This window comes from Belonocnema kinseyi, chromosome 9, assembly GCF_010883055.1.
Source record: "Belonocnema kinseyi isolate 2016_QV_RU_SX_M_011 chromosome 9, B_treatae_v1, whole genome shotgun sequence".
Lineage (NCBI taxonomy): Eukaryota > Metazoa > Arthropoda > Insecta > Hymenoptera > Cynipidae > Belonocnema > Belonocnema kinseyi.
The window spans coordinates 56,927,506-56,951,019 of record NC_046665.1 but is presented as its reverse complement, the minus strand read 5'-3'; the positions used below and the strand labels follow the sequence as shown (position 1 = coordinate 56,951,019).

At 26.6% G+C, this 23,514-nt stretch overlaps 2 protein-coding genes across 2 annotated transcripts in view; one reads left to right on the top strand and one right to left on the bottom strand.

Moving 5' to 3' along the window:
• The first annotated feature begins 578 nt into the window (after positions 1–578).
• Positions 579–21,061, top strand: LOC117180097 (3,4-dihydroxyphenylacetaldehyde synthase 2-like). Its single transcript, XM_033372418.1, has 9 exons — positions 579–1,101; positions 3,320–3,550; positions 7,113–7,346; positions 11,092–11,221; positions 12,883–13,143; positions 14,747–14,864; positions 17,535–17,625; positions 17,702–17,902; positions 20,475–21,061. Exons 2-9 carry the CDS (start codon positions 3,350–3,352, stop codon positions 20,793–20,795), a joined length of 1,557 nt encoding a protein of 518 aa, XP_033228309.1. The 5' UTR covers positions 579–1,101; positions 3,320–3,349; the 3' UTR covers positions 20,796–21,061.
• A 107-nt stretch (positions 21,062–21,168) lies between these two features.
• LOC117180804 (peroxisomal N(1)-acetyl-spermine/spermidine oxidase-like) overlaps positions 21,169–23,514 on the bottom strand; it is a 22,150-nt gene continuing 19,804 nt past the window's right edge. Inside the window, exon 6 of the mRNA XM_033373314.1 lies at positions 21,169–21,515. Coding sequence (XP_033229205.1) covers positions 21,334–21,515 — 182 coding nt within the window. The 3' untranslated portion in view covers positions 21,169–21,333. The remainder of the gene's footprint in view (positions 21,516–23,514) is intronic.

Below are 23,514 nucleotides of genomic sequence, written 5' to 3'. Positions count from 1 at the left end.
AATTATTTGGCTGCATGAGAAAAGGGCTTATTTTGTGTTTAATTCTCAAGAAATCATCTAGGTAGGTCAGGGAAGAGATGGAGACATCAAAATACATTCAAAATTAATTTCTCAGTATATTGGCCAGCTATTGAAAAGAGATTCTATCCTGAATCATAACTAATTGAATTTCTGGTGGGCCAGTTTCGAACATTTTTTGATGGCCAAGTTTTAATTCCAACCCGACCCTGTCCAGTTCTATCCATACTTCTGTATTAATTAGTGAGTCAAACTACTTTCGAAAGTAAATGACCTAATGACACATAATTTAGGAGAATTCTTGACTTTCATTTACTTTCGACTTTTTTGGCACATTCTTTGACAGGGGCCAGACTCTCTGATTATATGCCTTTAACTTTATTGAGTAAGCCTCCACCTCGAAAGAAAGTCTCCACTCGGAAGTGGTAATCACACTGAGATTTTTTAGAGACACCTCAGTAGTTTGGACCACTGGCCAGTGTCCGGGTCGTCTCCCTTCTCTGCTTGAATTAATTATTTAAAAAAATTAAATTAAAAATTGCTTATTATATAATATAGCCTTTTATTGAGTCCTATTTTCGCGTTGTCATGCATACTTTCTCGCAAGTAGTGAAATTCATCGTTAGTCCGTATATAATAAGAACGAACCAAAAGGCTCGCACATAAGTTATTCATGACTGGAACTCTGCAGAGAGAAATTGTGAATTATTATTAATCATGTTGATTAAATTGTGTTGAATTAAAATTTAATTCTATGGTCCTTAATAGTTTTTTTTTTATCAAGAAGAAAGTGCAGTGGATATTGAAATTCTGAGAGCAAAATAGCGTATCTCATTTCGTTTGTAATACCTACTATCTATTCAAGCACTTCCTCTAAGGTCTCATTGACTTTATAGACTGGTCAGTTTATTTTGGTGCCTGATTACAAGAGTTTAGTGTCGCAAAAATAAAAAAGTGTTGCAAAGATTGTCTTTTTATTTATGGTGAAAGAATTCTTCAGTTATCTGGATAAAAATGCATACAGAAGTGTTAATCAATGAAGATTTTCAGCTGATTGTAACCTAACTCTCTTTGGTCTTAAAGGTAAGTAATAGGGTATGTAAAAAATAAAAAATGTCTGACTCAAATATTTTTTTAATTCCTTTTTTGCAGTTAAAATTTTTTTGCATTTCGAATTTGTTTTTAATTTACTGGAGATCTAAAAAATCTCCCTAATTTAGGTGTGGTTTTTAAATGAATGATGTTGTTTGTACGAGGGGAAAAACCGCAATCATTTGAAATTTGGTATTTACTTTCCATTCCTAGATCTTGGATTTTTTCCCCTAGTGCATTTTTGTCACTGGAAAATATTCAAGTAATAGATAAAATTTCGCCTATTTATTCAGGTGTTAACATTTTATTCCGAAAACAGGAATAAATTAGGAAGGAATTCTTTTTCAGAACATTATTTTATAACATTTTCTAAAAATTGGTAAAGGAATAAGGACAGTCAGGATTTGAAAAAAATTGAAATTTAAGGAAATTCAAAACCTCTGCAAATAGGAAATTTTTTAAACATGTACTTCGCGATTTTAGGATCCTATTACGAACCTTTTTTTTCCATTTTGTTCAATTTTTTGAAATTCCCGAATTTTGTATATTTTACTCACTCTAGTAAGTAATGGGTTGGTCCGAAGAAAGCGATAATTTTTTTTTCTGAAATAGCACCCTTTCAGAGTATTGATTTTACTTTAAAAATGATTCCTTATTTTTGGCTAAAATAAACAAATATATGTATAATTGTCCCCCAACCTTAATTTTACAAATAAAATCCTTTATTTTATTTGAATTGCTGTTGAAAAAACTTTTTTGTTTCGACTGGCATACCATACACTTTTTTTACTCAAATGTGATTTCTGGCAGATTAAAAAAAAACGCGTTGTATTTTCAAAAACTGACGTTCAGGACCTCTAAATACTTTTTTAATGTTCTGTTAAAGCTCAGGATGATGTATTTCATTAAAAAGAGAATATTTTGCGCATACGGAATAAAAAATAGACAACTTTTTTTTTTTAATTTGTGTTAGGAACCCCTCAATTTATTTTCAAATTATGAAAATAATCAGGAGTTATTTTGACAACAAAATAAATACTTCATAGTGGTTTCAATTAAGAACAAAAATGTTTTGGAATACCCTAGTAAGTTAGTAATTATTAATATTTAAAAATAATGAATTTTGTTAATTTATAACAATAAATTTTATTTATTTTAACGATAAGTCCGAAAAGATCCTAATCGAGAAAAAAATAAAGTTGGAATTTGGGTAGCTCGCCAAAATTAAATAAAAATGTGTTCCAAAAAACGGTGTCATGATTTTATATAAATATTTATCAGAGACGCCTTTTTTTACCTGAAAATTTGATTTGGCAATGACTATATTATACAAATATTTATTTTTATTTGTTTAATGATTATAGTAATAAAGCAATGGCCACATTATATTAAATTATTCAGCGATTTTTATTATTCAAGTAATCTTCTGTTACCTGATATCGATTAAATCATCATTATCATTTGAACTTCGCTAGAATTACGTATCAATCTCTATCAATATTAATTTTAATCTTTCAAAAATTAAAAAGTTAAAAAAGAATCATTTAGTAACAAATGTATTTGATAAAAAATAACAGGATAGAATTTTCTAAATAAAAGTAAATAAAAAAACATCCTAAAGTATCATTAAGAAAATTTTTTTCAAAAAAAGAAGCTTTTAATTTTCTGACTAAGTTTCGCAAACGAATTGTTTAACAAAAGAATATTTTGGGTTACAAAATTTATTATTGTTACATAACAATAATGTGAATTCAAAAACTTATTGCGACCGTAAATTTTCAAGAAAATTGAGTGACAAGAATTAGAGAAAATATTAACTAATAATGAGTTGTAATTAAATTTGAATTTTTTACATTAACTCAAACAATTAAATTTATGATGACACAGATTTTGATAAGAATTAATGAGTGTTTAATTAGGGCCAGATTATTTTTACCCAATTCCTATCTTACCACCACATTTTTAGAAAAATTCACGTTCACGTAAAATGAAATATCACATCGAAATAAGAGAAATTGTGAGAAATTGTGAGAAATTAAAAAAGGCACTATGGTCAATGCAAACGTTTCTTATAGTACCCTTTATTTAATTTCCAAATTTTTTATTTCGTAATCTAAGTTTGCGTGGATGCGAATTATTCTAGAAAAATGTTGGTAAGGTAGAGATCGGATAAGCATGACATGGCCTTTAATGCTTTTCATTTTTTCAGATTATTTAAGGTATCTCAATCTCTTAAAAAATGGACGAACAGGGATTTCGAGATTTTGGAAGAGCAGTAATAGATTACATAATTAATTATAATGAGACGCTGAGGCATAAAAAAGTCCTACCAGATGTAGCACCAGGATATCTTAGTCGTTTGATACCGAATGAGGCACCTGATAAAGGAGAATCCTGGCAAGATGTTCTCCGGGATGTCGAAAGAGTAATCATGCCAGGGGTATGATTTTTTAATAATATAAAAATCTTATTTAAAATTGTTATTTAACTGGGTAATATTTACCCCCAGTCCCTTTAAGTTTACTATAAGATTATCATGGGAAAAATGGAAAATCCATATTAATTTTCTGAGTTTTTGTCAAATTTTTTTATAAACGAAAAAGCCCAATCCTCTTTTAATCCCCCGAAAAGTAATGTCGAGTAAAAATGTAAAATCTTGAGTTTATTAAAATTTCAAACCTATAAAAAATGACTAAAAATGGTATTTTCTATAGTTCTCAACAAAAGGGTCCCAAATTTCGTCAAAAAATATTGCTTGTAGCTAAAAAGCAAGTGCTGACAGTAAAAATTAAATTAAAAAAAATTAAAAAAGCGGCTCTTCAAATTGAAAAAAAAAAATAATTTAAGAGTCAGTGAAAGCAGATAATTCAAAAAGTCCAAGAATGCAGGCAGTAAAATTTGAAAACATGTTTTATTTCTCCATTTTTCGACGGAATCCTTTCACATTTTGCACGATAAGCAGCTTTATTTTCAGAAACTGTTCTGTAGTTGGTGACAGTTAAAATGGAATAAAAGAAACAAATTTTGTTTAAATTTGTTCTGAAAATGGTTTTCTCCGTCGCTCCGCTGGGAATTGAACCACAGAACCTCCGTTTTCCGGTAGGGTGCTTACCCCTTAAGCTATACTAGAGAGATCGGAAAAAGAATCCTTTTTCAGAAATACACGCATTATTTTGCTGGATGTTACATATTCAAAATTTTCAATAAATCTGTATTATCATCACAGAAGAACATAAATTCTTAACGTTTTTTCACACTAGAAGGAGCTATGAACTAACATTTTTTTAATTAAATTTTTGTCCTGAAAAAAGATCTTCTCCTTCGCTCCGCTGGAAATCAAATCACAGTACTTCGGTTTGTCGGTCGGGTACTTTTCCCTTAAGCTACTAGAGATATCGAAAGAAGAATTCTTTTTCCTTTTTTAATACATATTCCTTGAAAATTTTGAATATGTAACATGTGGCAAATTAATGCATGTATTTCTGAAAAAGGATTCTTCTTTGGATCTCTCTAGTAGCTTAAGGTAAAAGGCACCTGACCGGCAAACGGAAGTTCTGTGTTTCGATTCCTAGCGGAGTGAAGTGGAAGATCTTTTTTTTTTTAGAAAAAAAATTGATTAAAAACAAATTTGATTGAAAAATATTTTTAATTCATAGTTCCATCTAGTTTGAAAAAACGTTAAGAAGTTGTGTTATTCTCTTATAATAATACAGATTTCTTCGAAAACTAAAGATAAAAGTTTAAAATAAAATTGTTAATTAAACTAATATTTTCACTTTTATCGTAAAACGTCACACTGATTATGGGCGTTCGACAAAAGTAGCTAATTATCGAATATTAATTTGTTTAAATTAGTACATATATTGCTGGTGAGTTGCCATATTGGATTTTTTCAAATTTGGTTTAACTTGCAAAGTTTGAAAGGTTTTAATTCGAAGAAGATAACATTTTGGATTTTTTCAAAATTTCGGCTGCCACTGACTATTGCATTGTTTTTACAAATAAACTTGCTCACTTTGGCAAGTTTAAGAGACCCTTGTTGAATAATGGTGAAATTAAATATTATTCTTAAATCAGAACAAGCCGCCATTTCGGATTTTTTGTCCAATTTAGACTGGCACTGTTTAAGATTGCGCAGTTTCTAAAAATAATCCTTTTTATTTCACCATATTTAAGAGCCTTTCGTTGAAAATTTTGTATATTAAACATTTATTTGAAATTCCAGCAGACGCTATTTTGGATTTTTGTCTGATACTGGTTGTTGCATAGTTTCTGCAAATAAGCTTACTCATATTGTCATGTTTGAGAGACATCATTTAAAAAATTATGAAATTTATTATTTTTATTAAATTTGGATAAGCCGCCATCTTGGAATTTATTCAAATTTCAACCGTCCCGAAATTAATCATATTTGTTAGATTCGAAACTGAAGTCATTTTAGATTTTTTCTAAATTTGGCCATCGCTGACTATTGAATAGTTTTTGCAGCTGAACTTCCTCATTTTATCAACTTTGAGAGGCTTTCGTTGAAAAATATTTATATTAATCACTTATGTTAAATTAGAACAAGCCGCCATATTGGATTTTTAACAATTCTAGCTGATACTGATTATTTCATAGTTTCTACAAATAAACGTGTAAATATTTTAAAGTTTTCGAGACTTTCTAAAAGATGAAAAAAATAAATATTTTTGAAAATCAAAACAGCCACCATTTATAATTTTTTTTTAATAATTCATTTTTAATGTTAGCACTTACTTTGTAGTCCTTAACAAAGCTTTTTAAACAGAATTTGGGTTACTTTTTTTAAAATCTATAGAATATACCCTTTTGTGTAAGTCCGCTATTTTTGAAATTTCTACATTTTTATTTTTATTCTACAATATTATTCACGGTTTAGAAAGAAGGTTAAAATCCCCGGGTTTATAGAATTCAACGAAAACTGAGAAAGATATGTTGATTTTTCTTTTTTCCCTATGCTAATTTTTTTTTTTTTTTTTTTTTTTTGACTATTTGAATGAATTCCGCTCCTGGAAAAAAAATTTTGAAGGCTAATTTCAATTAAAGGATTAAAAAAAAAAAATATATTTATGGCAGAACTATGTAAGTACCAAGGAAAATATTTTTCAGGAGAACAAAAAAATGTTCTCAAAATTTGAATTATGTCTTAAACAAAAAATGAGAACTTACATTTGGAAATTTATAGAGCTATATATAGATTTAATATATAGATAAAAAAGTTGGAGAAAGTTAATATTTTCCAAGAATAATACCGTCCAACATCGTTTTTTTATAACCATGTAAGTGCCATGAAATTGTTTTTTAACTTTATTTTTTAAAACTGTAATTAAAGCAAAATATTTCAGTAAAACACCAAGAACATTTTATGAGAGAAATAGAAAGGGCCAAATTGAAAATTCTTTAAATATAAAAAAAATTTTGTCGTGAAATTATTGGAAAATTATTAGCGTGAAAGCCAATAAATAATTTTTCAGGATTAAAAAAAAGTAAACAGTTGTTTAAATAGTTTGTTTTAAATGTCATATGGAAAAAGTAATAGCTCCATTCGTTTCAGTTAAAATAATTACACAAAGTCTACGTTATACACCATTTGTTATGGACTCAATAAGGGCCGTGGTATAAATGAAAAATCATATAATATTACAATTTCATTGTATAAATGAGAAATTAGATGGCGCAAAAAACATGGATTTTCTGTAATTTATTCCGCGGAATCGAATGTTGCTAATATTTATTCCGTGCCTTGCATGTTTAAGTAAATCGTTTTAATAAAAATTGTTTCATCAATTTAAAAACAATTTTTTTTTTCATTTATATGCTTATGTTGTGATTTCCTTCAATTATATTGAAGTAGCTGAAAATTTGTGTGATACCCGATCGTACCCGCTGGTTTCTATCCAGGGAACTTTGATGATCCATTTGTATTTTTAATCATTCTGAATTATATTAAATTACTAATAATTATTATTTTTTGTTGATAGATGACACACTGGCACTCGCCACAATTTCATGCCTTTTATCCTGCTGGGAGTTCATATCCATCTATAGTGGGTGAAATGTTAAGTGCTGGAATCGGATGTGTTGGGTTTTCCTGGATTAGTGCCCCAGCTTGTACAGAACTTGAAGTGGTTACTATGAATTGGTTAGGAAAATTATTAGATTTGCCGAAGGAATTTCTAAATTGCAGTGAAGGTCCAGGAGGTGGTGTTATTCAGGTATTTAGGATTTTGTCATTTATTTAAAAAAAATATATGTAAAAATTGTCCTGCTCAAAAAATTATAGAAGATTCTAGAATTCGATAGAGTCTCTATCCAGAAAAAAATGAATCTAATCAATTTATATACGCTTGAGGAATATCAATATAAATTTATTAAGCAGTGCAATTTAAATAAAATTTTAGAAGAGTATTTTATAGGATATCTATAAAATTGAATCAAACAAACTTCACAAATATCAAATTTCAATTTGTATAGAACATTCTATATAGAATTATATTAATATTTTATTTTATAATAATTGATAATTATTATTGAAATTGATATAAAATAATATATAAAATAAAAACTATATAAAATAAATATTATTAAAATTTATAATAATTATATTTTCAATATAGAATATTCTATATAGAAAAAGAAATCCACGGAATCCTACTGAAATTTTATTAAAGTTTACCCTTGCAGAAATTGTAGCAAGCCCTATCTTACGATGTTTCAGAAACTTTTATCGAATCTATCCACCGATAAATCTTACACATTTCTATCAGAAGATTCAGAATAAACCTTTATTAAATCTTATCTATACATAACTTGTATTAAATCCTGTATTGTAGCATTTTGAAAATTTGCATCAAATGTTATATATCGAGAAATCTTAAATTTATATATTAATAGTCAAATCTTATATTTTCCTACCAACATCACCTAATTGAAACTGGCATGTCTTAACGGAACAAGACTTGTATCAAATTGTTCGTTTCAGAATACTGAAAATTTCTATCAAATTCTATTTTAAAAAAATCTTATACCTTTCTACTAACAGATTATCATTAAATCTATTACATATTATCTACAAATAAATGAAATCAAATCCTATCTTCCGAAATTTTAGAAAATCTATTACATTCTTTCCATCGAGAAATCTTATTATTTTATATTAATAGTCAAATCTCATATTTTTTCTACCAACATAATCTCATTGAAACTATCAGATATTAACGGCACAAGACCTGTATTGAATTCTTGATTTCAGAATCCCGGACTTTTCTATCAAATTCCATTTATAAAAATCTTATTATTTTTCTATCATGAGTTTCTCGTTAAAACTCTAGCAAATCTTATCCTTGCTGAACTTGTACCATATTTCATTTTCAAAAATTCCATAAATTTGTATCAATTTCTATTTATCGAGAAAGCTTATATTTTTATATTGATAGTCAAATCTTATATTTTTATATGGAAAGTCAAATTTTAAAATTTTCTACCAGCCATCTAATTGAAACTATCAGTTCTGAATGAAATAAAACTTGGGTCAAATGGCCCTGTTTAAAAATAATATGCTTTTCCATCAACTGTTTCTTATTGAAGGTCTATCTTGCGTCAAATCCTATTTTACAAAGTTTTGGAAATTTCTATCAAGTTTTATCCATCCAGAAATCTTACACTATTCTATTAACAAATTCTAATTAAATCTATCTAATATGATCTATAAACTTATATCAAATCCTTTTTTGCCCGGAAATTTCTATCAAATTCTATCCTTTGAGAAATTTCATATTTTTATATTGATAGTAAAATCTTATACTTTCCTATCAACATCTTCTAGTTGAAATTCTGTACAATTTTATGCAATAAAGACTTGTATCCAATTTTTCGCATCAGAATTAAATTTTCTGATGGCTTAACATTTGATAAAGTTTTAGTGACAATACCTTTGTAGAAATGTATAAGATTTTACAACGGATAGAATTTGATAAAAATTTTCGAGACTTAGAGACAAATTATCAAATGAAATTATAATGAGGCATGAGATTTTATACGTTTTTAATTGGGAAAATTCGATAGAAAAGTACAAGATTTCTGGACTGACTTTGATAACAATTTTCAAGATTCTGGAACTTAGGGTTTGATACAAGTCTTGTGCCAATAAGAATAAAGGAAGAAAAATATAAGATTTTATAACAGTCAGAATTTGATAGAAACATCTAATGTTCTGAAGCATGCGATTTAATCAAATTTGGTTTAGATAATATTTTATGAAGGGTTATTGAAAAATGTTAATAGAAAAGTATAAGACTTTGCAAAAGATAGAATTTGATAAAAATTTTAGAAATTCAGATACTTATGATTATATGCAACTCTAGCAGGGTGGAAGTGGGGGGGGGATTTGATAGGATTTTAAAGAGAAAAATCTGGTAGAAAAGTATAAGATTTCTCGACAGATAGAGTTAGATGGAAGCTATCAAGATTCTGAAATAAAGTATACAATAACATTTTCTTCAGATAAGATTTGATAGAGTTTTAATAAAAAAATGTTTGTAGAAAAATATAAGATTTCCTGAAAAATTTTAACAGACTTCAACGAATTTCGTACAATTTCAAAACATTTCAAGAGTTTTTAGAGTATTTTAAAGATTTTCGAAAATTTCCGAGAATTATAAGGATTCTAAAGGATTATAAGGGATTTCACTAATTCTAAGAGATTTCAATGGGTTTTGTAGGATTTCAAAAGAATTTTTAGAAAACATTATACACTAAATTTAGCGAACTTTAATGAATAAATTTCATTTCAAAAGATTAAAAAATGGTACAGGACTTGAAAGATTTTTGATGGGTTCGCAAAGATTTCAAGGAACGTGGAGAGATCTATCGAAGATAAATCTACTTGAATTAGATTCAAGGGTTTCTTAATTCCATTTTATTAATATTAAAGTAATTCAAAATAATGTTCACTTATTTTAATGGATTTTCACAGTTTGAATAGAAAAAAATTTTAAGGAATTTTTGGATATTGCATATGATTTCAAAGAATCTAAAGATTTCAAGGGATTTGTACGGATTTTAACAGGTTCGAAATATTTTGGTCCATTGAAAGTGATTCTAAAGAATTTCCCATTGTTTTAATGAAATTTTAAGTCATTGTAAAGTTATCGAGGGAACCGCCAAATTATATTCCTAATATTGAAAAATATCTACGAAAATCTATGTAAAATCCATAAAATCCTTAAGACCCTTAGCAATTTTAAGCAGCGTTTTTCAGTATCATATATGGAATTTTTTGCAATCGCATGCAATATTGCAAACTTGCAATCTAGTACAAATCATAAATCCAAGTAATTAACCCTTTAAGAAATTCTAAAAATTTTGATAGTCAAAGCGAATCGAAAAGAATTTTTTTTCTGATATATCTTGTTAAGAGGTTTATACTTTATTGAGCAGGAATGGGGGGGGGGGGGCTATCAGGAATAATATTGCTAGTAGTATCAGGTAGTATACCTAAATGGGATTTGGCCCACAGTTCTTTTCCGAGAATAATGACAGTAAACCAGCGACTGGTCATTTACCGACAGACGATAATGGTTCATGCCCGTGCTGAAATGCCACCCGTGGGTAAATTTTTATCGGTACTGCATGGCGCCAACTTCAAGTAAGTTTTATCGACGGGAAATTTAAAGTTGCATTCGCCTATCTTACCAGACTATTATCTTTTATCGGTAAATTACCAATCGCTGGTTTACTGTCGTTTAGCTAGGAACAGAACCATGTGCTAGAACCATCCTAGGTATACTATTATTGCCGTTTCTTTTTTTATCTCAAGTCCACAGACAGAAATCTAAAAAAAATTTCATTCGCACCACTTTGACATAATTTAATCAATTTTTTATAGAAAATAAGTTTTAGTGTAAAATATTATTAATCAATCCAAATTTTTTCTTCTTTTATCTTCACTATTTTTTTCAGACATCTGCTAGTGAAACGATATTCGTTGTATTATTGGCTGCAAGAGAACGTACAGTCCGACGTTTGAAAAATATATATCCTGATTTGGACGAAGCACTAATAAGAACTAAGTTGGTGGCTTATACTTCTGGTGAGAATATTATTATAACAATTTTAAGAAAATTGTTGCTGAAAATATATTTTCTTATGTGAGTTACAATGACTTATAAAAATCTAAACATTGTAAATTGTTGTATATTATTGAGAAAATGCATTTCCACCAGATGGAATTTTATTTTTTATTTCATAAAAGTGTGAGAAAGAATTTTTATATCATCTAAATGATATCAGTTGACAATTAGAAAGAAGTGGCTTAATTATTTTCAGTAGCGATTAAGTTATTTTTTAAACGGGACTAGTTATCGTTTTTTAGTCACTTTTTAAAGATAAATTCACTACAGTAACTTGAGAAATAAAGAGATAATTTTGGTCACTTCTTTCAAAAGATTAGAAACGTGAACCAAGGATTTCTATTTTTCATTTATTAAACAAAATATATATTTTAATGATGTTGAAATCACCCTGAATTCTTTAAAATTCCCTTGAAATCCACTGAATTAAGTCCATCTTTTTTCAGGATTTTCAATTTTCCTAATTCACCCTGCAGAATTTTTAATTCACTTTAAATTCTGAATTCAATGGATTTTTTTTAATCTCGGACATATGTTTCGATCTGCTTGAATTATTTTTTAATTAATCATGATTTTGTATGAATTTCATCGAGTTCTCTTGAATTCATTTGGATTCTTCTAAATTAACTTCAATGTTACTGAAAAGACTGGAATATTTTGGGCAAAATTTTGTTCTCTCAATTTATTTTTAATTTAATGACTTATAGATTTTTTTGAATATTTTAAAATTGTTTTTAATTAACATAAGTTTTTAAGAATTTCGTTGAATTCTTCTCAGTTCCTTTAAATTTCTATAAATTTATTCGAATCTTATCAAATTCGTTAGTTTTTATTTACATTTTTTTTTAATTCTCAAAATTTTTTTTCAATTTTCCTTGAATTTTGTTCACTTCTATTTCACTCAATTCATTGGAAATTTAAATAATTAAAAAATTATGTTCAATTTTATTTTTTCACCTTCATTTTTGATTTTTTAAATATATTATACATTTTTTTTCTACTTGAATTTTTATGAAATATATCGAATTCTTCTCATTTTCCTTAAATTACTATAGATTTACTCAAATTTTATCTGATTCGCAGTAGCTTAAATTCATTTAAATTTTTATAAATCCACTGCAATTTTAGTAAAATCAGTAGAATATTTTGGACTACAAATTTTTTTTCGGATTTTTTAACTTTTTGCATTTGACTTCAATTTTAATTAATTACATCTTATTGTTCACATTTCCCTTATATAAAATTAAATTTACTTGCATTTTCTTTTCATTTGCTGTTTTCTTTCTTAATTTCCACATCGCTTAAATTTCTTGAAATTCCCTCTTAATTTTATGCTATTTTTTTTATTTAAATAATTTTGTTTCATTATATTCTTTTAATTTTGTATGAACTTCCTCACAGTAGCACATTAATTCTCTTGAATTCCGAAAGTTTTTCTTTGAATTTCTAATTCCGTCGAATTCTTTTCATTTTTTTTTAAATTGCTCAAAGTCACTCGAACTTTATTTAATTTTTTATTTTAATTTAAAATCTAAAATTTCTAAATTTAATGTTTAATGTTTAATTTTTAATTTTAGCCTTTAAATTGAAATTTTTGATTTTTAATTCCATTATTTTCTAGATCAATCAAATTCTTCAGTAGAAAAAAGTGGACTTTTAGGAGCAATGCCAATGAGGCTTTTACCAACAGATGAAAAATGTTGTTTGCGAGGAGAAACTTTATTAAAAGCTATTGAAAAAGACAGAGAAGCTGGGCTAATTCCTTGCTATGTAGTTGCCACTTTGGGAACCACTGGCACTTGTGCTTTTGATAATCTGGACGAGATTGGTCCAATTTGTAATGAAAATAAAGTATGGCTTCATATTGATGCAGCTTATGCAGGTAAAGGTTTTTAATATTTAATTTAAAAAAAAAATATTGTTCCTGGGGAATTCCATTTAAAAAGCATAACGCGGGTTATCGATTTTCTTCCTTTTTTGATTTTGTGTAGTGTTTGGGGGTTTGAACATTTGTTCATAAATAGGCTTTAAAATGTGCGTTTGTTTATAAAAAATTGTTTATGCAATCACCAGTTTGTGTCACTTCAAAAGTGTGACATTAGGAAGTCTTTGCAACACATTTTGAGTTGACCCCGCAAAAAGAATTTAGTATATTGATAAAGAAATGGTAAAATGTACATTTTTTTATTATAATTGTTTATGTAATTAATTGTTCATGTCAAATTGAAAATATGACGTTAAGAAGTCTTTGGAAAGACATGTAGTGCTGATTGAACAAAAAAGCCAATTAATGACACAATTGTCCAAATGTGAATTTGTTTATTAAAATTGTTTGTATAATAAGCATTTATTGACAATATAAAAAATATGGTAGCAAGAAGTCTTTGAAACAACATTTTGAATCAAGAGTCTTTGGCAAAGAATTTTTAGTTGATTTTGAACAAATAATTTAGTGCTTTTATGAAAAACTGGTCAAAGGTGCATTTGTTTATTGAAATTGATCATATAATCAAACATTTTTGCCACTATCAAAAACATGGACACAAGGACTGTTTGAAAGGGCATTTTGATTTAATTTCGCTACAAAATATAATGCCTGTTGATAACAAAGAGGTCAAAATGTGCACTTGTTTATAAAAATTGTTTATATAATTAAAAGTTTTTGTCATAAAGAACATATGACAGCAAGGTTACTTTGGAAAACAAGTTATAGATGATTTCGCAAAAAAATAATTCTTTTAATGAAAAATGGTAAAAATGTGCACTTGTTAATGAAAATTGTTTATGTAATTAACAGTTTTTTAACTATAAAGATATTACAAAAAAGTATTTTGGAAAACATTTAAAGTTTATGCGACTGAAATATTAGGCATACTCATAAAAAATGGTAAAAAAGTGCATTTCTTTACAAAAATTGTTCAAACAATTAGTTAATACCAGTTAATATTATCTAATTATAAGCGCACATTGATATCTGTAATATTATATTTAAAAAATGGGATTGAAATAGCTTGTTCCTCTGCTTTACCTCCCCTCATTTCCCCTGATACCCCACCTAAATTTTCGACTACTTCCCCCTTACAATTTCCCCTTATTTCTCCTGCTTTTTTACCTTCTTACTTCCCCTTACTTACCAAACTCTGCTCCCCTTACTTCCCCTATCATATTTTTCCCACTCCGCCCTCATTTCCCCAAACAATTTTTTTTTATTGTTTTTATTTATTTTATTTATTTATTTAATTGTTAAAATTTTTTTTTACCAAACAATTTTAATAAACAAATTCACATTTGGACAATTATGTCATTAACCCTCATCTTCAATAAAAAAGATCTGCCAAACTATTAAAAATTTTGGAAAAACCCTCCGACCAAATTATTTAGTACCCCAAAGACCTTGCAATATAAAAAAGAAGGGATTTATCATAGTTTAATAATTCCTAGCCCTATAAAAATAAATGTTGTTTAAAATTCAATTTACATTATAGGTGCAGCATTCGTTTGCCCTGAATTTCGATATTTAATGTCGGGTGTGCAATACGCTGATTCCTTCGATTTTAACCCTCACAAGTGGCTACTTGTCAATTTTGACTGCTCAGCGCTCTGGTAAGTTCTTGAATGAAAATTTTTTTTGACCATTAACAAAAAATAAACAAGATTAAATTATATACGAAAAAAACACTGAAATAACAAAATATTTTTTAAGATTGTACGTCTTCTTTTGAAATAATCGTTTTTTAAATCAGCGATTTTCGACCAGAAAAAATAACACAACCTAAAATTGTTTAAGAATTAATAATCTTTCAATTTTTTAATTTAAAGAAAAACTATTGGATTTAAATCTAATTTTTTCTCAAAAATACAAATTTCAGGTAAAAAACAGCTGCTTCAACTAAAGTTTCTGAAGAATTGTAAATATTTTATAAAAATTAGTAATTATTTATAAAAACATTAATAATTTCCGATGAAAAACACTAACAGAACACAATACAAAATTGTAAATCTTCTTCGAAACCTAATGATTCTTGTTTAAAATAACCATTGTTTTCTGAAAAATGTTAATGTAAGCTGAAGCTGTACAAAATTCAAATCTTGTTCGAACTACAATTAGTTTTGGATTTTAAATACCAACCTTTCCTAAAAAAGCTAACCTGGCCAAAAGTTGTTAAAAAAATTAATTATCTTCTTCCAAGTCTAATAATTTTCGAATAAAAATTTTATTTTTTGACGAAAAACACTACCATATCATATCTGAAAATATTTAAGAATTAAAAAAATTCTTGAAGTTTGTCAGTGTTATTGTTGTAAAGAAAAGTCATTAGATTTAAAGCTATTGATTTTTTAAGTTAGAATTCTAATTTTCAGGTGAAACACACTAGCACAAACTAAAGTTTTTGAAAAAATGTAAATATTTTTCATATCTAATCAGTTTTTTAAATGACAGCTAGCAATAATTACCGACGAACAACGAACGTAATCTAAAGTTGTTGAAATATTCTAAATATTATTCAAATTACAATGATTTTTGTTTTAAAATATTAATTTTTGGTTTATAGCGCTAGCAAAATCTACAATTATTAAAATATTTAAACTTATTCAAAACATAATTTCTAAAATATAAATAACTTCCTAAGAAAACCACTAACGTAATACAAAATTGTGAAAATATTTTCAATTTTCATTCATATTAGAATGATTTTGGGTTTAAAAGATAAATTTTTATTATAAAGCGCAAACGTAAACTAAAATTGTTTAAATATATAAATCCTCTTTACAATTTATTTATAAGAAAATATTAACTTCAGACGACAGAATCTAGTAAAATCCAAAAAACTTACAAACTTCTAAATCTTGTTCAAATTATAATGATTTTAGTTTTAAAATGTCAATTTTTTATATAAAATTCTAACGTGAAGTAATATTATTAAAAGTACCAATTTTTTATTTAAAATGCCAATTATTTCTGTAAAAAACATCTTCCTTTAAAAAAATTGATATAATCTGAAATTGTTCAAAAATTAAAAATCTATTTCGAACTATAAATATTTTTTTTTAAATTAAATCTTTACTTTTCTAATTAAAAATACCAATTTCTAAAAAAAAAATAATATAATCCAAAATTGTTCAAAGATTCTAAATCTGATTAAAATTACAATGATTTTTGTTTCAAAATACCATTTTTTCCTGTAAAACGGTAACATAACTTAAAATAGTTAAAAAATTATGAACGTTTGAAATCTAATAATGATTGAAAAACAGTAAACGGCAGAAAAGGCTAACAAAGCCGGAAAGCACTGAAAAACAAGAATTTTTTTTTTAAATATAGTTTAATATTTTTAGTAATTTATTAGACAATTTGAAACTTTTAATTTAAGAGCGCAAGAGTATTAAAAAGTCCAAGTTTTTCTCATATCGACATTTTTTATATTTTTCTTAAATAGGGGTTATTTGCGGATCCAATTGTAAAAATTTTTAATTTACGCTATGAAATTCAATTCTGAAACAGAGTTTCGGTTAGACTGGTTAATTAGATAGAATATTATTTTAGAGGCCTGATACCAGTGGTTTTTTTGAAATATTTGTACGACAGAGGTTTTTGGATTGTACGGTTGATAAGTAGAAGAACGACTATATCATAATCAATTTTATTATATGAAATTAATTGAAAACACGAGAAAAATAAGTTCTAAACAAATTCACTGCAGGCTGGGTTTGAACCAACAACCTTCTCATTACATGTGAGGGGCGCTACCAATTGCGCCACTGCAGCACTAACAGTGAAAATTTTAGAACTTGTACATGCTTAATTTCGATCGAAATTATTTTTCACAGATGTTATAATTTTAAGGCCAGTTGTTAATAATAAATAAAATTTTAAATTTAAAATGATTTAAAATAATAACATCTATGAAAAATAATTTCGATCAAAATTAAGCAAATACAAGTTCTAAAATTTTCACTGTTGGTGCTGCGGTGACACAATTCGTAGCGCCCCTCACATATAATGAGGAGGTTGTTGGTTCAAACCCAGCCCGCAGTTAATTTTTTAGAACTTATTTTTCTCGCGTTTTCAATTAATTTCACGTAATAAAAATTGATTATGATATAGCAGTTCTTGTACTTAGCAACCGTACAATACAGAGACCTCTGTCGTACAAAGATAAAAAAACCACTGGTATCAGGCCTCTAAAATAATATTCTAGTTAAGATATGAAAGCCTATGAATTTTATTATAAAATGATATAGTAACCAATTACTTGATAAAAATTTCCTTAGGATTAAAGATGCCAACTGGCTCACAGATACTTTCAATGTCGATAGAATTTATTTAGCCCATGACAACCAAGGATCAGCTCCGGATTATAGGGTAATTTACAATGATATTAAATTTTAACAGTAAATGAAATAATAAGAAATTTAATTAAAAAATACTTTTTTAATAGCACTGGCAGATTCAACTCTCTCGTCGTTTTCGATCCATGAAATTATGGTTTGTATTACGATTATATGGAGTGGAGGGACTCCAAAAGTATATTCGATATTCGGTTAAATTGGCTCGATTATTTGAGGAACTTGTTAGATCGGATGACAGATTTGAAGTCGTTACCGAAGCTGTCATGGCTATTTGTTGCTTCAGAATGAAGGTAAATTAAATATAAAATTATTCCATTCAAAAACATTTTTTTGAATTTCTTACATAAGGGGTCATCCATAAAAAATGTTATTTTTGTTTGAAAACTTTATTCTTACATTTTTGGTTCAAAAATAATATCTATTGTACAAAACTTCTAGTGTTTCGTTAAAAATGTATTTGTATAGTTTGAAATTGGTTTCATATTTGGTTAAAAATTATTCTTTGCAACTGAAAATTTAACTATTCCACGTTAGTTGGATTTCTTTTAGTTAAAAAATCAACCACTTCAATAAAAATTCATGTTTTTTATTTGGAAATTCAACCGTTTGGTCAAAATGTTGTCCCTTTTAATAGAAAATTAATCTTCTTGATTAAAAATAATTATTTTGGTTGAAAGTTCAACCATTTGTTTTTAATTTTAAACTCTCTCTTTTTGTTAATTTTCTTTTGATTATTTTAGTTGAAAATTCATTTAACTTGTTGGAAATTATTTTTTGTTCGAGAAATAATTTCTTTATCCGGAAATGGAATTACTTGTGGTAGAAAAATGATATTTTTCATTAAAAATTGATGTATTGTAATGGAAACTTCAGCTATTTGGTTGAAAATTGATGTATTTTATTGTAAATTCGAATTTTTTTGTAGAAAATTATCTTTTTTGTTGAAAATGTATAATTTTCTGTTAAAAATGCAACTGCTTGGTTAAAAAATAATTGGCTTTGTTTAAGGATTCATCTCTTTGACTGAAAATTAAACTTTCTAGGTTAAATTCAGTTCAAAAATTCTTTCTTTTAATAATTTGTTGCATTGAAAATTTAACAATTTCATTTTTCTCTGGAAATTTATTTGTTGTTGTTGCAAATTAACTGTGATACAGGATTCGTTGAAAATGGTTGAAAATTCGTCTTTTAGTAAAAACTTAATTTTCTTGGTTGAAAAATAAACCATTTTTTTTAAAGGGTAATTATTTGGTTCAAAATTCAAATATTCTGTTAAGGGCATTTTTTGGTAAAAAATCGAACAGTGTTGCGGAAAATTCGTCATTTTTTATTAAAAATTAATCCTTTATTGTAAATTAGTAATCTTTCATATTTGAAAATGAAAGTTTTTCTTAAAAATTCATCTTTTAGTAGAAAGTTAGTAGGATTAATTATTTTCTTTAAAAATTCAACGTTAAGCTTTCAACTATTTCTTAAAAAATGTTTTTCTTCGATTGAAAATTAATTTTCAAGCTGAAATTTGAAAATCCATTTTTAGTTCAAAATTGATATTTTTTACTCGAAACTTTTTCATTTATGGTAAAATAAATTACTCTTCTTGTTAAAAAAAAATCATTATTTCACTTGAACATTCAACTAATTGGTTAAATCCTTAACCCTTTTTTTTTGAAAAATCATTTTTTTAAAGATTTATAATTTTAGTTGAAAATGTATTTCATTTGTTGTAAATCCCACTCTCTGATCCTAAATGAGCGTCTTCTGTTAGAAATGTATATTTTGGGATTGAAATTTAAACTTGTAGAAAATTAGAAAATTAGTTTTGGCTTGACAATATAACATTTTGGTATCAAATTGAATTTTTGGTTGAAAAATTCTTCATTTTGGTTGAAAATTCAAATGTTTTAGTAGAAAGTTCTACAATTTTGTATAAAATCAACATATTTATTTGAAAATTAACTTTTTTTGTTGCAGAATCATATTTTCTGTTTGAAAGTCCTCTTATTTGGTAGAAAATTCAACTATTTATTTGAAAATTCAACTATTTGATTGCATATTAAGTTTTTCTGTTGCAGAATCATATTTTCTGTATTAAAGTTGTATTATTTGGTAGAAAAATCAAGCTATTTGTCAAAACTTTATATTTTTGTTGGAAAACTGAACTATTTTGCTAAAAGTATAATTAGTTTGTTAAAGTCTTATTTTCTCGTGGAAAATTCAACTATTTGTTGAAAATTCGTTCTTTTGGATTAAAAATTCATTCTTTTCTTAAAAATTCGGCTAGTTCATTGTAAGTTAACATTTTTGTCTAAAATCCTTATTTTTTGTTTGAAAATTCAATTGTTCTATAGAAAATTCAATATTACTGTAGAAAATTCAATTGTCCTGTAGAAAACTCAATTGTTCTGTTGAAAATTCAAGAATTCTACTTGGGTTAAAAATTCAAACAATTGGTAGAAAATTAAACTATTCGTTACACAAATTTTTTTTTTGAAAATTCATATGTTTAGTTGAAAATTTAACTATTCTAGGAGAAAATTAAACTATTTAGTTGCAAAGTAACCTTTTTATTGAAATTGTATTTTTTTTGCTGAAGATTATACTATGTATTTGCTAGTTTAAGTTTGACTTGAAAATTCAACTATTTGGTGGGAAATACACCCTTGTAGGTCAAAAATTAGAGTATTCTGTAAAAAATGCAAGTATTTTGTTAAAAATTCAAGTATTTAAAAAAGTGTAATGATGTCGTTGCCAATTCAAAAAGAGTCCAATGGTGTTAAAAAAGTTAAGAATTCTTAACACATTTTATGAATGGCCCCTGAATAATAAGAATTATAATGTTAAAATCTTAAATTATTTGTTTAGGGTGATAACTCATTTACGAAAGAACTTTTCGATCGATTAACAGCAAGGAGAAATATTTATGTAACCGCTGCTTTCAGTCAAAAATTGATGGTAATAAGATTCGTAGTTTGTAGTGAATTTTCTCAAGAGGGCGATATTCATTTCGCCTTTAATGAAATTTGTAAAGAGGCAACTGAAATTCTTCCCAAAAAAACACTCGCTGTCAAAATTCAAATTTGCGAAAACCGAACACCAGAAGAAGAGAATGAACAAATTGCACTGCAGCTGAACCAGAAACTTAAGCAAAAGAAAGTTATTAAAAGATTAGATAATAAAGTTTAGATGAATTTATGTTCATGCATGAATAATGGATGTATTGTTATAATGATTCCAAAAAGTAAAGGAATTTGATTGTTGCTATATTTCTATATTAAATTAACTAGAAAATTTTATCTATTAGAATTAAGGAGTGGATCAGAGCCATGGTGATAGTAGCTGCGTTCATCAGCTAACTTCACTCTTATCCATTCCCTGATTATAATTATACTGAAATTATAACTAATTTTATTATACGTATTTAAATGTAATAATAAACACAAAAGAAAATATTACTTGTTAAAACGGCTGCATTATGTTTAACCTTTAGGATATTTTAATCCTGACTACAAAATATAATTGTTTGTAAATAAAACATAAAGGTATAAAAATATTTGGATTTTACATGTTCCAATTTTAATAAAATTCGTTTAAATTTAGATGCACAATTATTTTCAACGCTAATAACAATAGAGAAACAATTTCCAGGAAAATTTTATCATCTCTAGTTTCTTATTTGACTACTTTTTTTGTAATCGGTTGTGTTTTACTGAAAAAGTCCAAATTAGCGCGATTTTTTGGGATCAGGTGAATTTTTGGGTGGGCCACCATAACGTTTTGTTAATTGTATTATCCTTTCGGCTTCTCGTATTCCACTTAATCTTGCACCATGGACTGTACTATAGTGTCCTGGAATCGTTGCTTCTCCGGCGAATAATAAAATTGGGGCTACCGGTTCACAACTTCCTATAAAGATAAACATTATTTTAATTATTAATCTTTAATTCATTTTTCTATAGATATATGCTCTATAATATTAAATTAGAATTTTTTAAATTGCTTTGATTTCTGTTTAAAATTGCACAATTTTAAACTCTTTCAATACATTTTTTAATTTGGAAGATACTGACAGAATACTGCACAGAATTTAAAATTGTTTATGTTTTTCCTACACAACATTTTTTCCACACAGAATATTTCTTACACAGTATTGAATATTGTTTAATAATTATATTTTTTTCCTACATAAAATTTTTTCTACACAGAAGATTTCCTATACAGAATTTTATATTGTTTAATACTTTTATTTTTGTCCCACACAAAATATTTTTTAAACAGAAGATGTATATTCTACACATAATTATATAGTAATATTTTATTATCAACATAATCTCTAAACAAAATATATTCTACAGAACATATTTAAAACAGTACATAACATATTCTTCACAAAAAGTAGATCCTACACAAAATTAAATGATTATAGTTTTGATTTAAATTTTGTTGCTACTATAAAGACAATATTAGTTATGCCAAAAAATGCAGTGATGTGTGTGAACTCGCAATATATGTAAAAGATTTAATTTAGATCTTTTGCTTTCGATTAAATTAAAAATATTGTGGAGGAATAATATTGGACATAATATTTTTGTTGTACAATGTTTAGAGACTATCTTGATATTAAAATAGCACTATTTAATTCTGTGTAAAATATACATATTCTGCGTGGAAAATATTTTTTGTAGGAAAAAAATAAAAGTATTAAACAATATTAAATTCTGTTTAGGAAATCTTCTGTGTATAAAAAATTTTGTGTAGGAAAAGTATAACAGTATTAAATTTTGTGTATGAAACATTTTGTGTAGAAAAAGTTTTGTGTAGGAAATATTTTGTGCAGAAAATATTTTGTGTAGAAAAAAAAATATATATTAAACCGTATTAAATAATGTGTAGGAAATATTCTGTGCAGAAAAAATTTTGTGTAGGAAAAATAAATAAAATTGTGTAGGAACAGCGTTTTCCCACTGACAGTATGTTTGAAATTTTCAGTTCCGGTATTTTTTAAATAAAAAAATAATTAAATTTGAAAGCTACAAGTTTATACAACTACAGGTTGTAATGAATATTCATATCTGAAATTATTCAACATTTTGAAAGCTTACAATTCAAAAGTGTTCTATTTGAAATTAACGAATTTGGAACGCTTTCTGTTCATGAAAACCATAAATGTGTTCAAAACAGTTTTAGTTCTGATTTATCCAATTTCAACACTTAAACATAAAAGGTGGTTTATGCTAAGCCATATTACTTCAAATGAAAATTGTCCAAAATTACATGAACTAATTTTGAATTGTTTAATCAATTATTGTTTTTTTAAACATTCTTCTTTTTCCTTAAATCGTGAAAAGTTATTATTTTGCGGAATAAATTATGAATTCAATTCATTTTAAAAATAGTATTTCTTTTTTTAGCATATTTATTAATCATTTAAACAATGATAATTTGTTTAAACAATATTTTTCCCGTGAATCGTGAAAATGTATTGTTTCCTTGAATTAACTATACAATCAATGAATATTGAAACTAATATGTGTTTTGCGGATATTTGGCAATTATTGAAACAATTTTCATTTGCTTAAATAATTTTTCTCCAGTAAATCTTTAATAGTTACTATTTTTAGAAATTGATTATGATAATAGTTAATATTTTTTTATATAAACATAAAATCATAAAAAAAAAATAATATAATGATAAATATATGATTGATAATGAAATATAATGATAACACAGGCCCACAAAAAAAACAAAAGTGTCTGTGCAATTGACCAGACCTATACATTCTTATGTATTTTACGACGCTGTATCCGAATTTGCAATAAAAAAGTAGGGTCCAGCTACTTTTTTATGGGGTTTTGATCGAAAAACCTAATTTTTTACGGTTTTTTCATGGTTTTTTTTTAAATA

Bases quoted from the DNA above. Each gene is read 5' to 3' on its own strand.
- LOC117180097 (XM_033372418.1), top strand. From the start codon at position 3,350: ATGGACGAACAGGGATTTCGAGATTTTGGAAGAGCAGTAATAGATTAC. The intron at 13,144-14,746 runs GTAAAGGTTTTT...TTTACATTATAG, and splicing joins TATTGATGCAGCTTATGCAG to GTGCAGCATTCGTTTGCCCT. The intron at 17,903-20,474 runs GTAAATTAAATA...TTATTTGTTTAG, and splicing joins TTTGTTGCTTCAGAATGAAG to GGTGATAACTCATTTACGAA.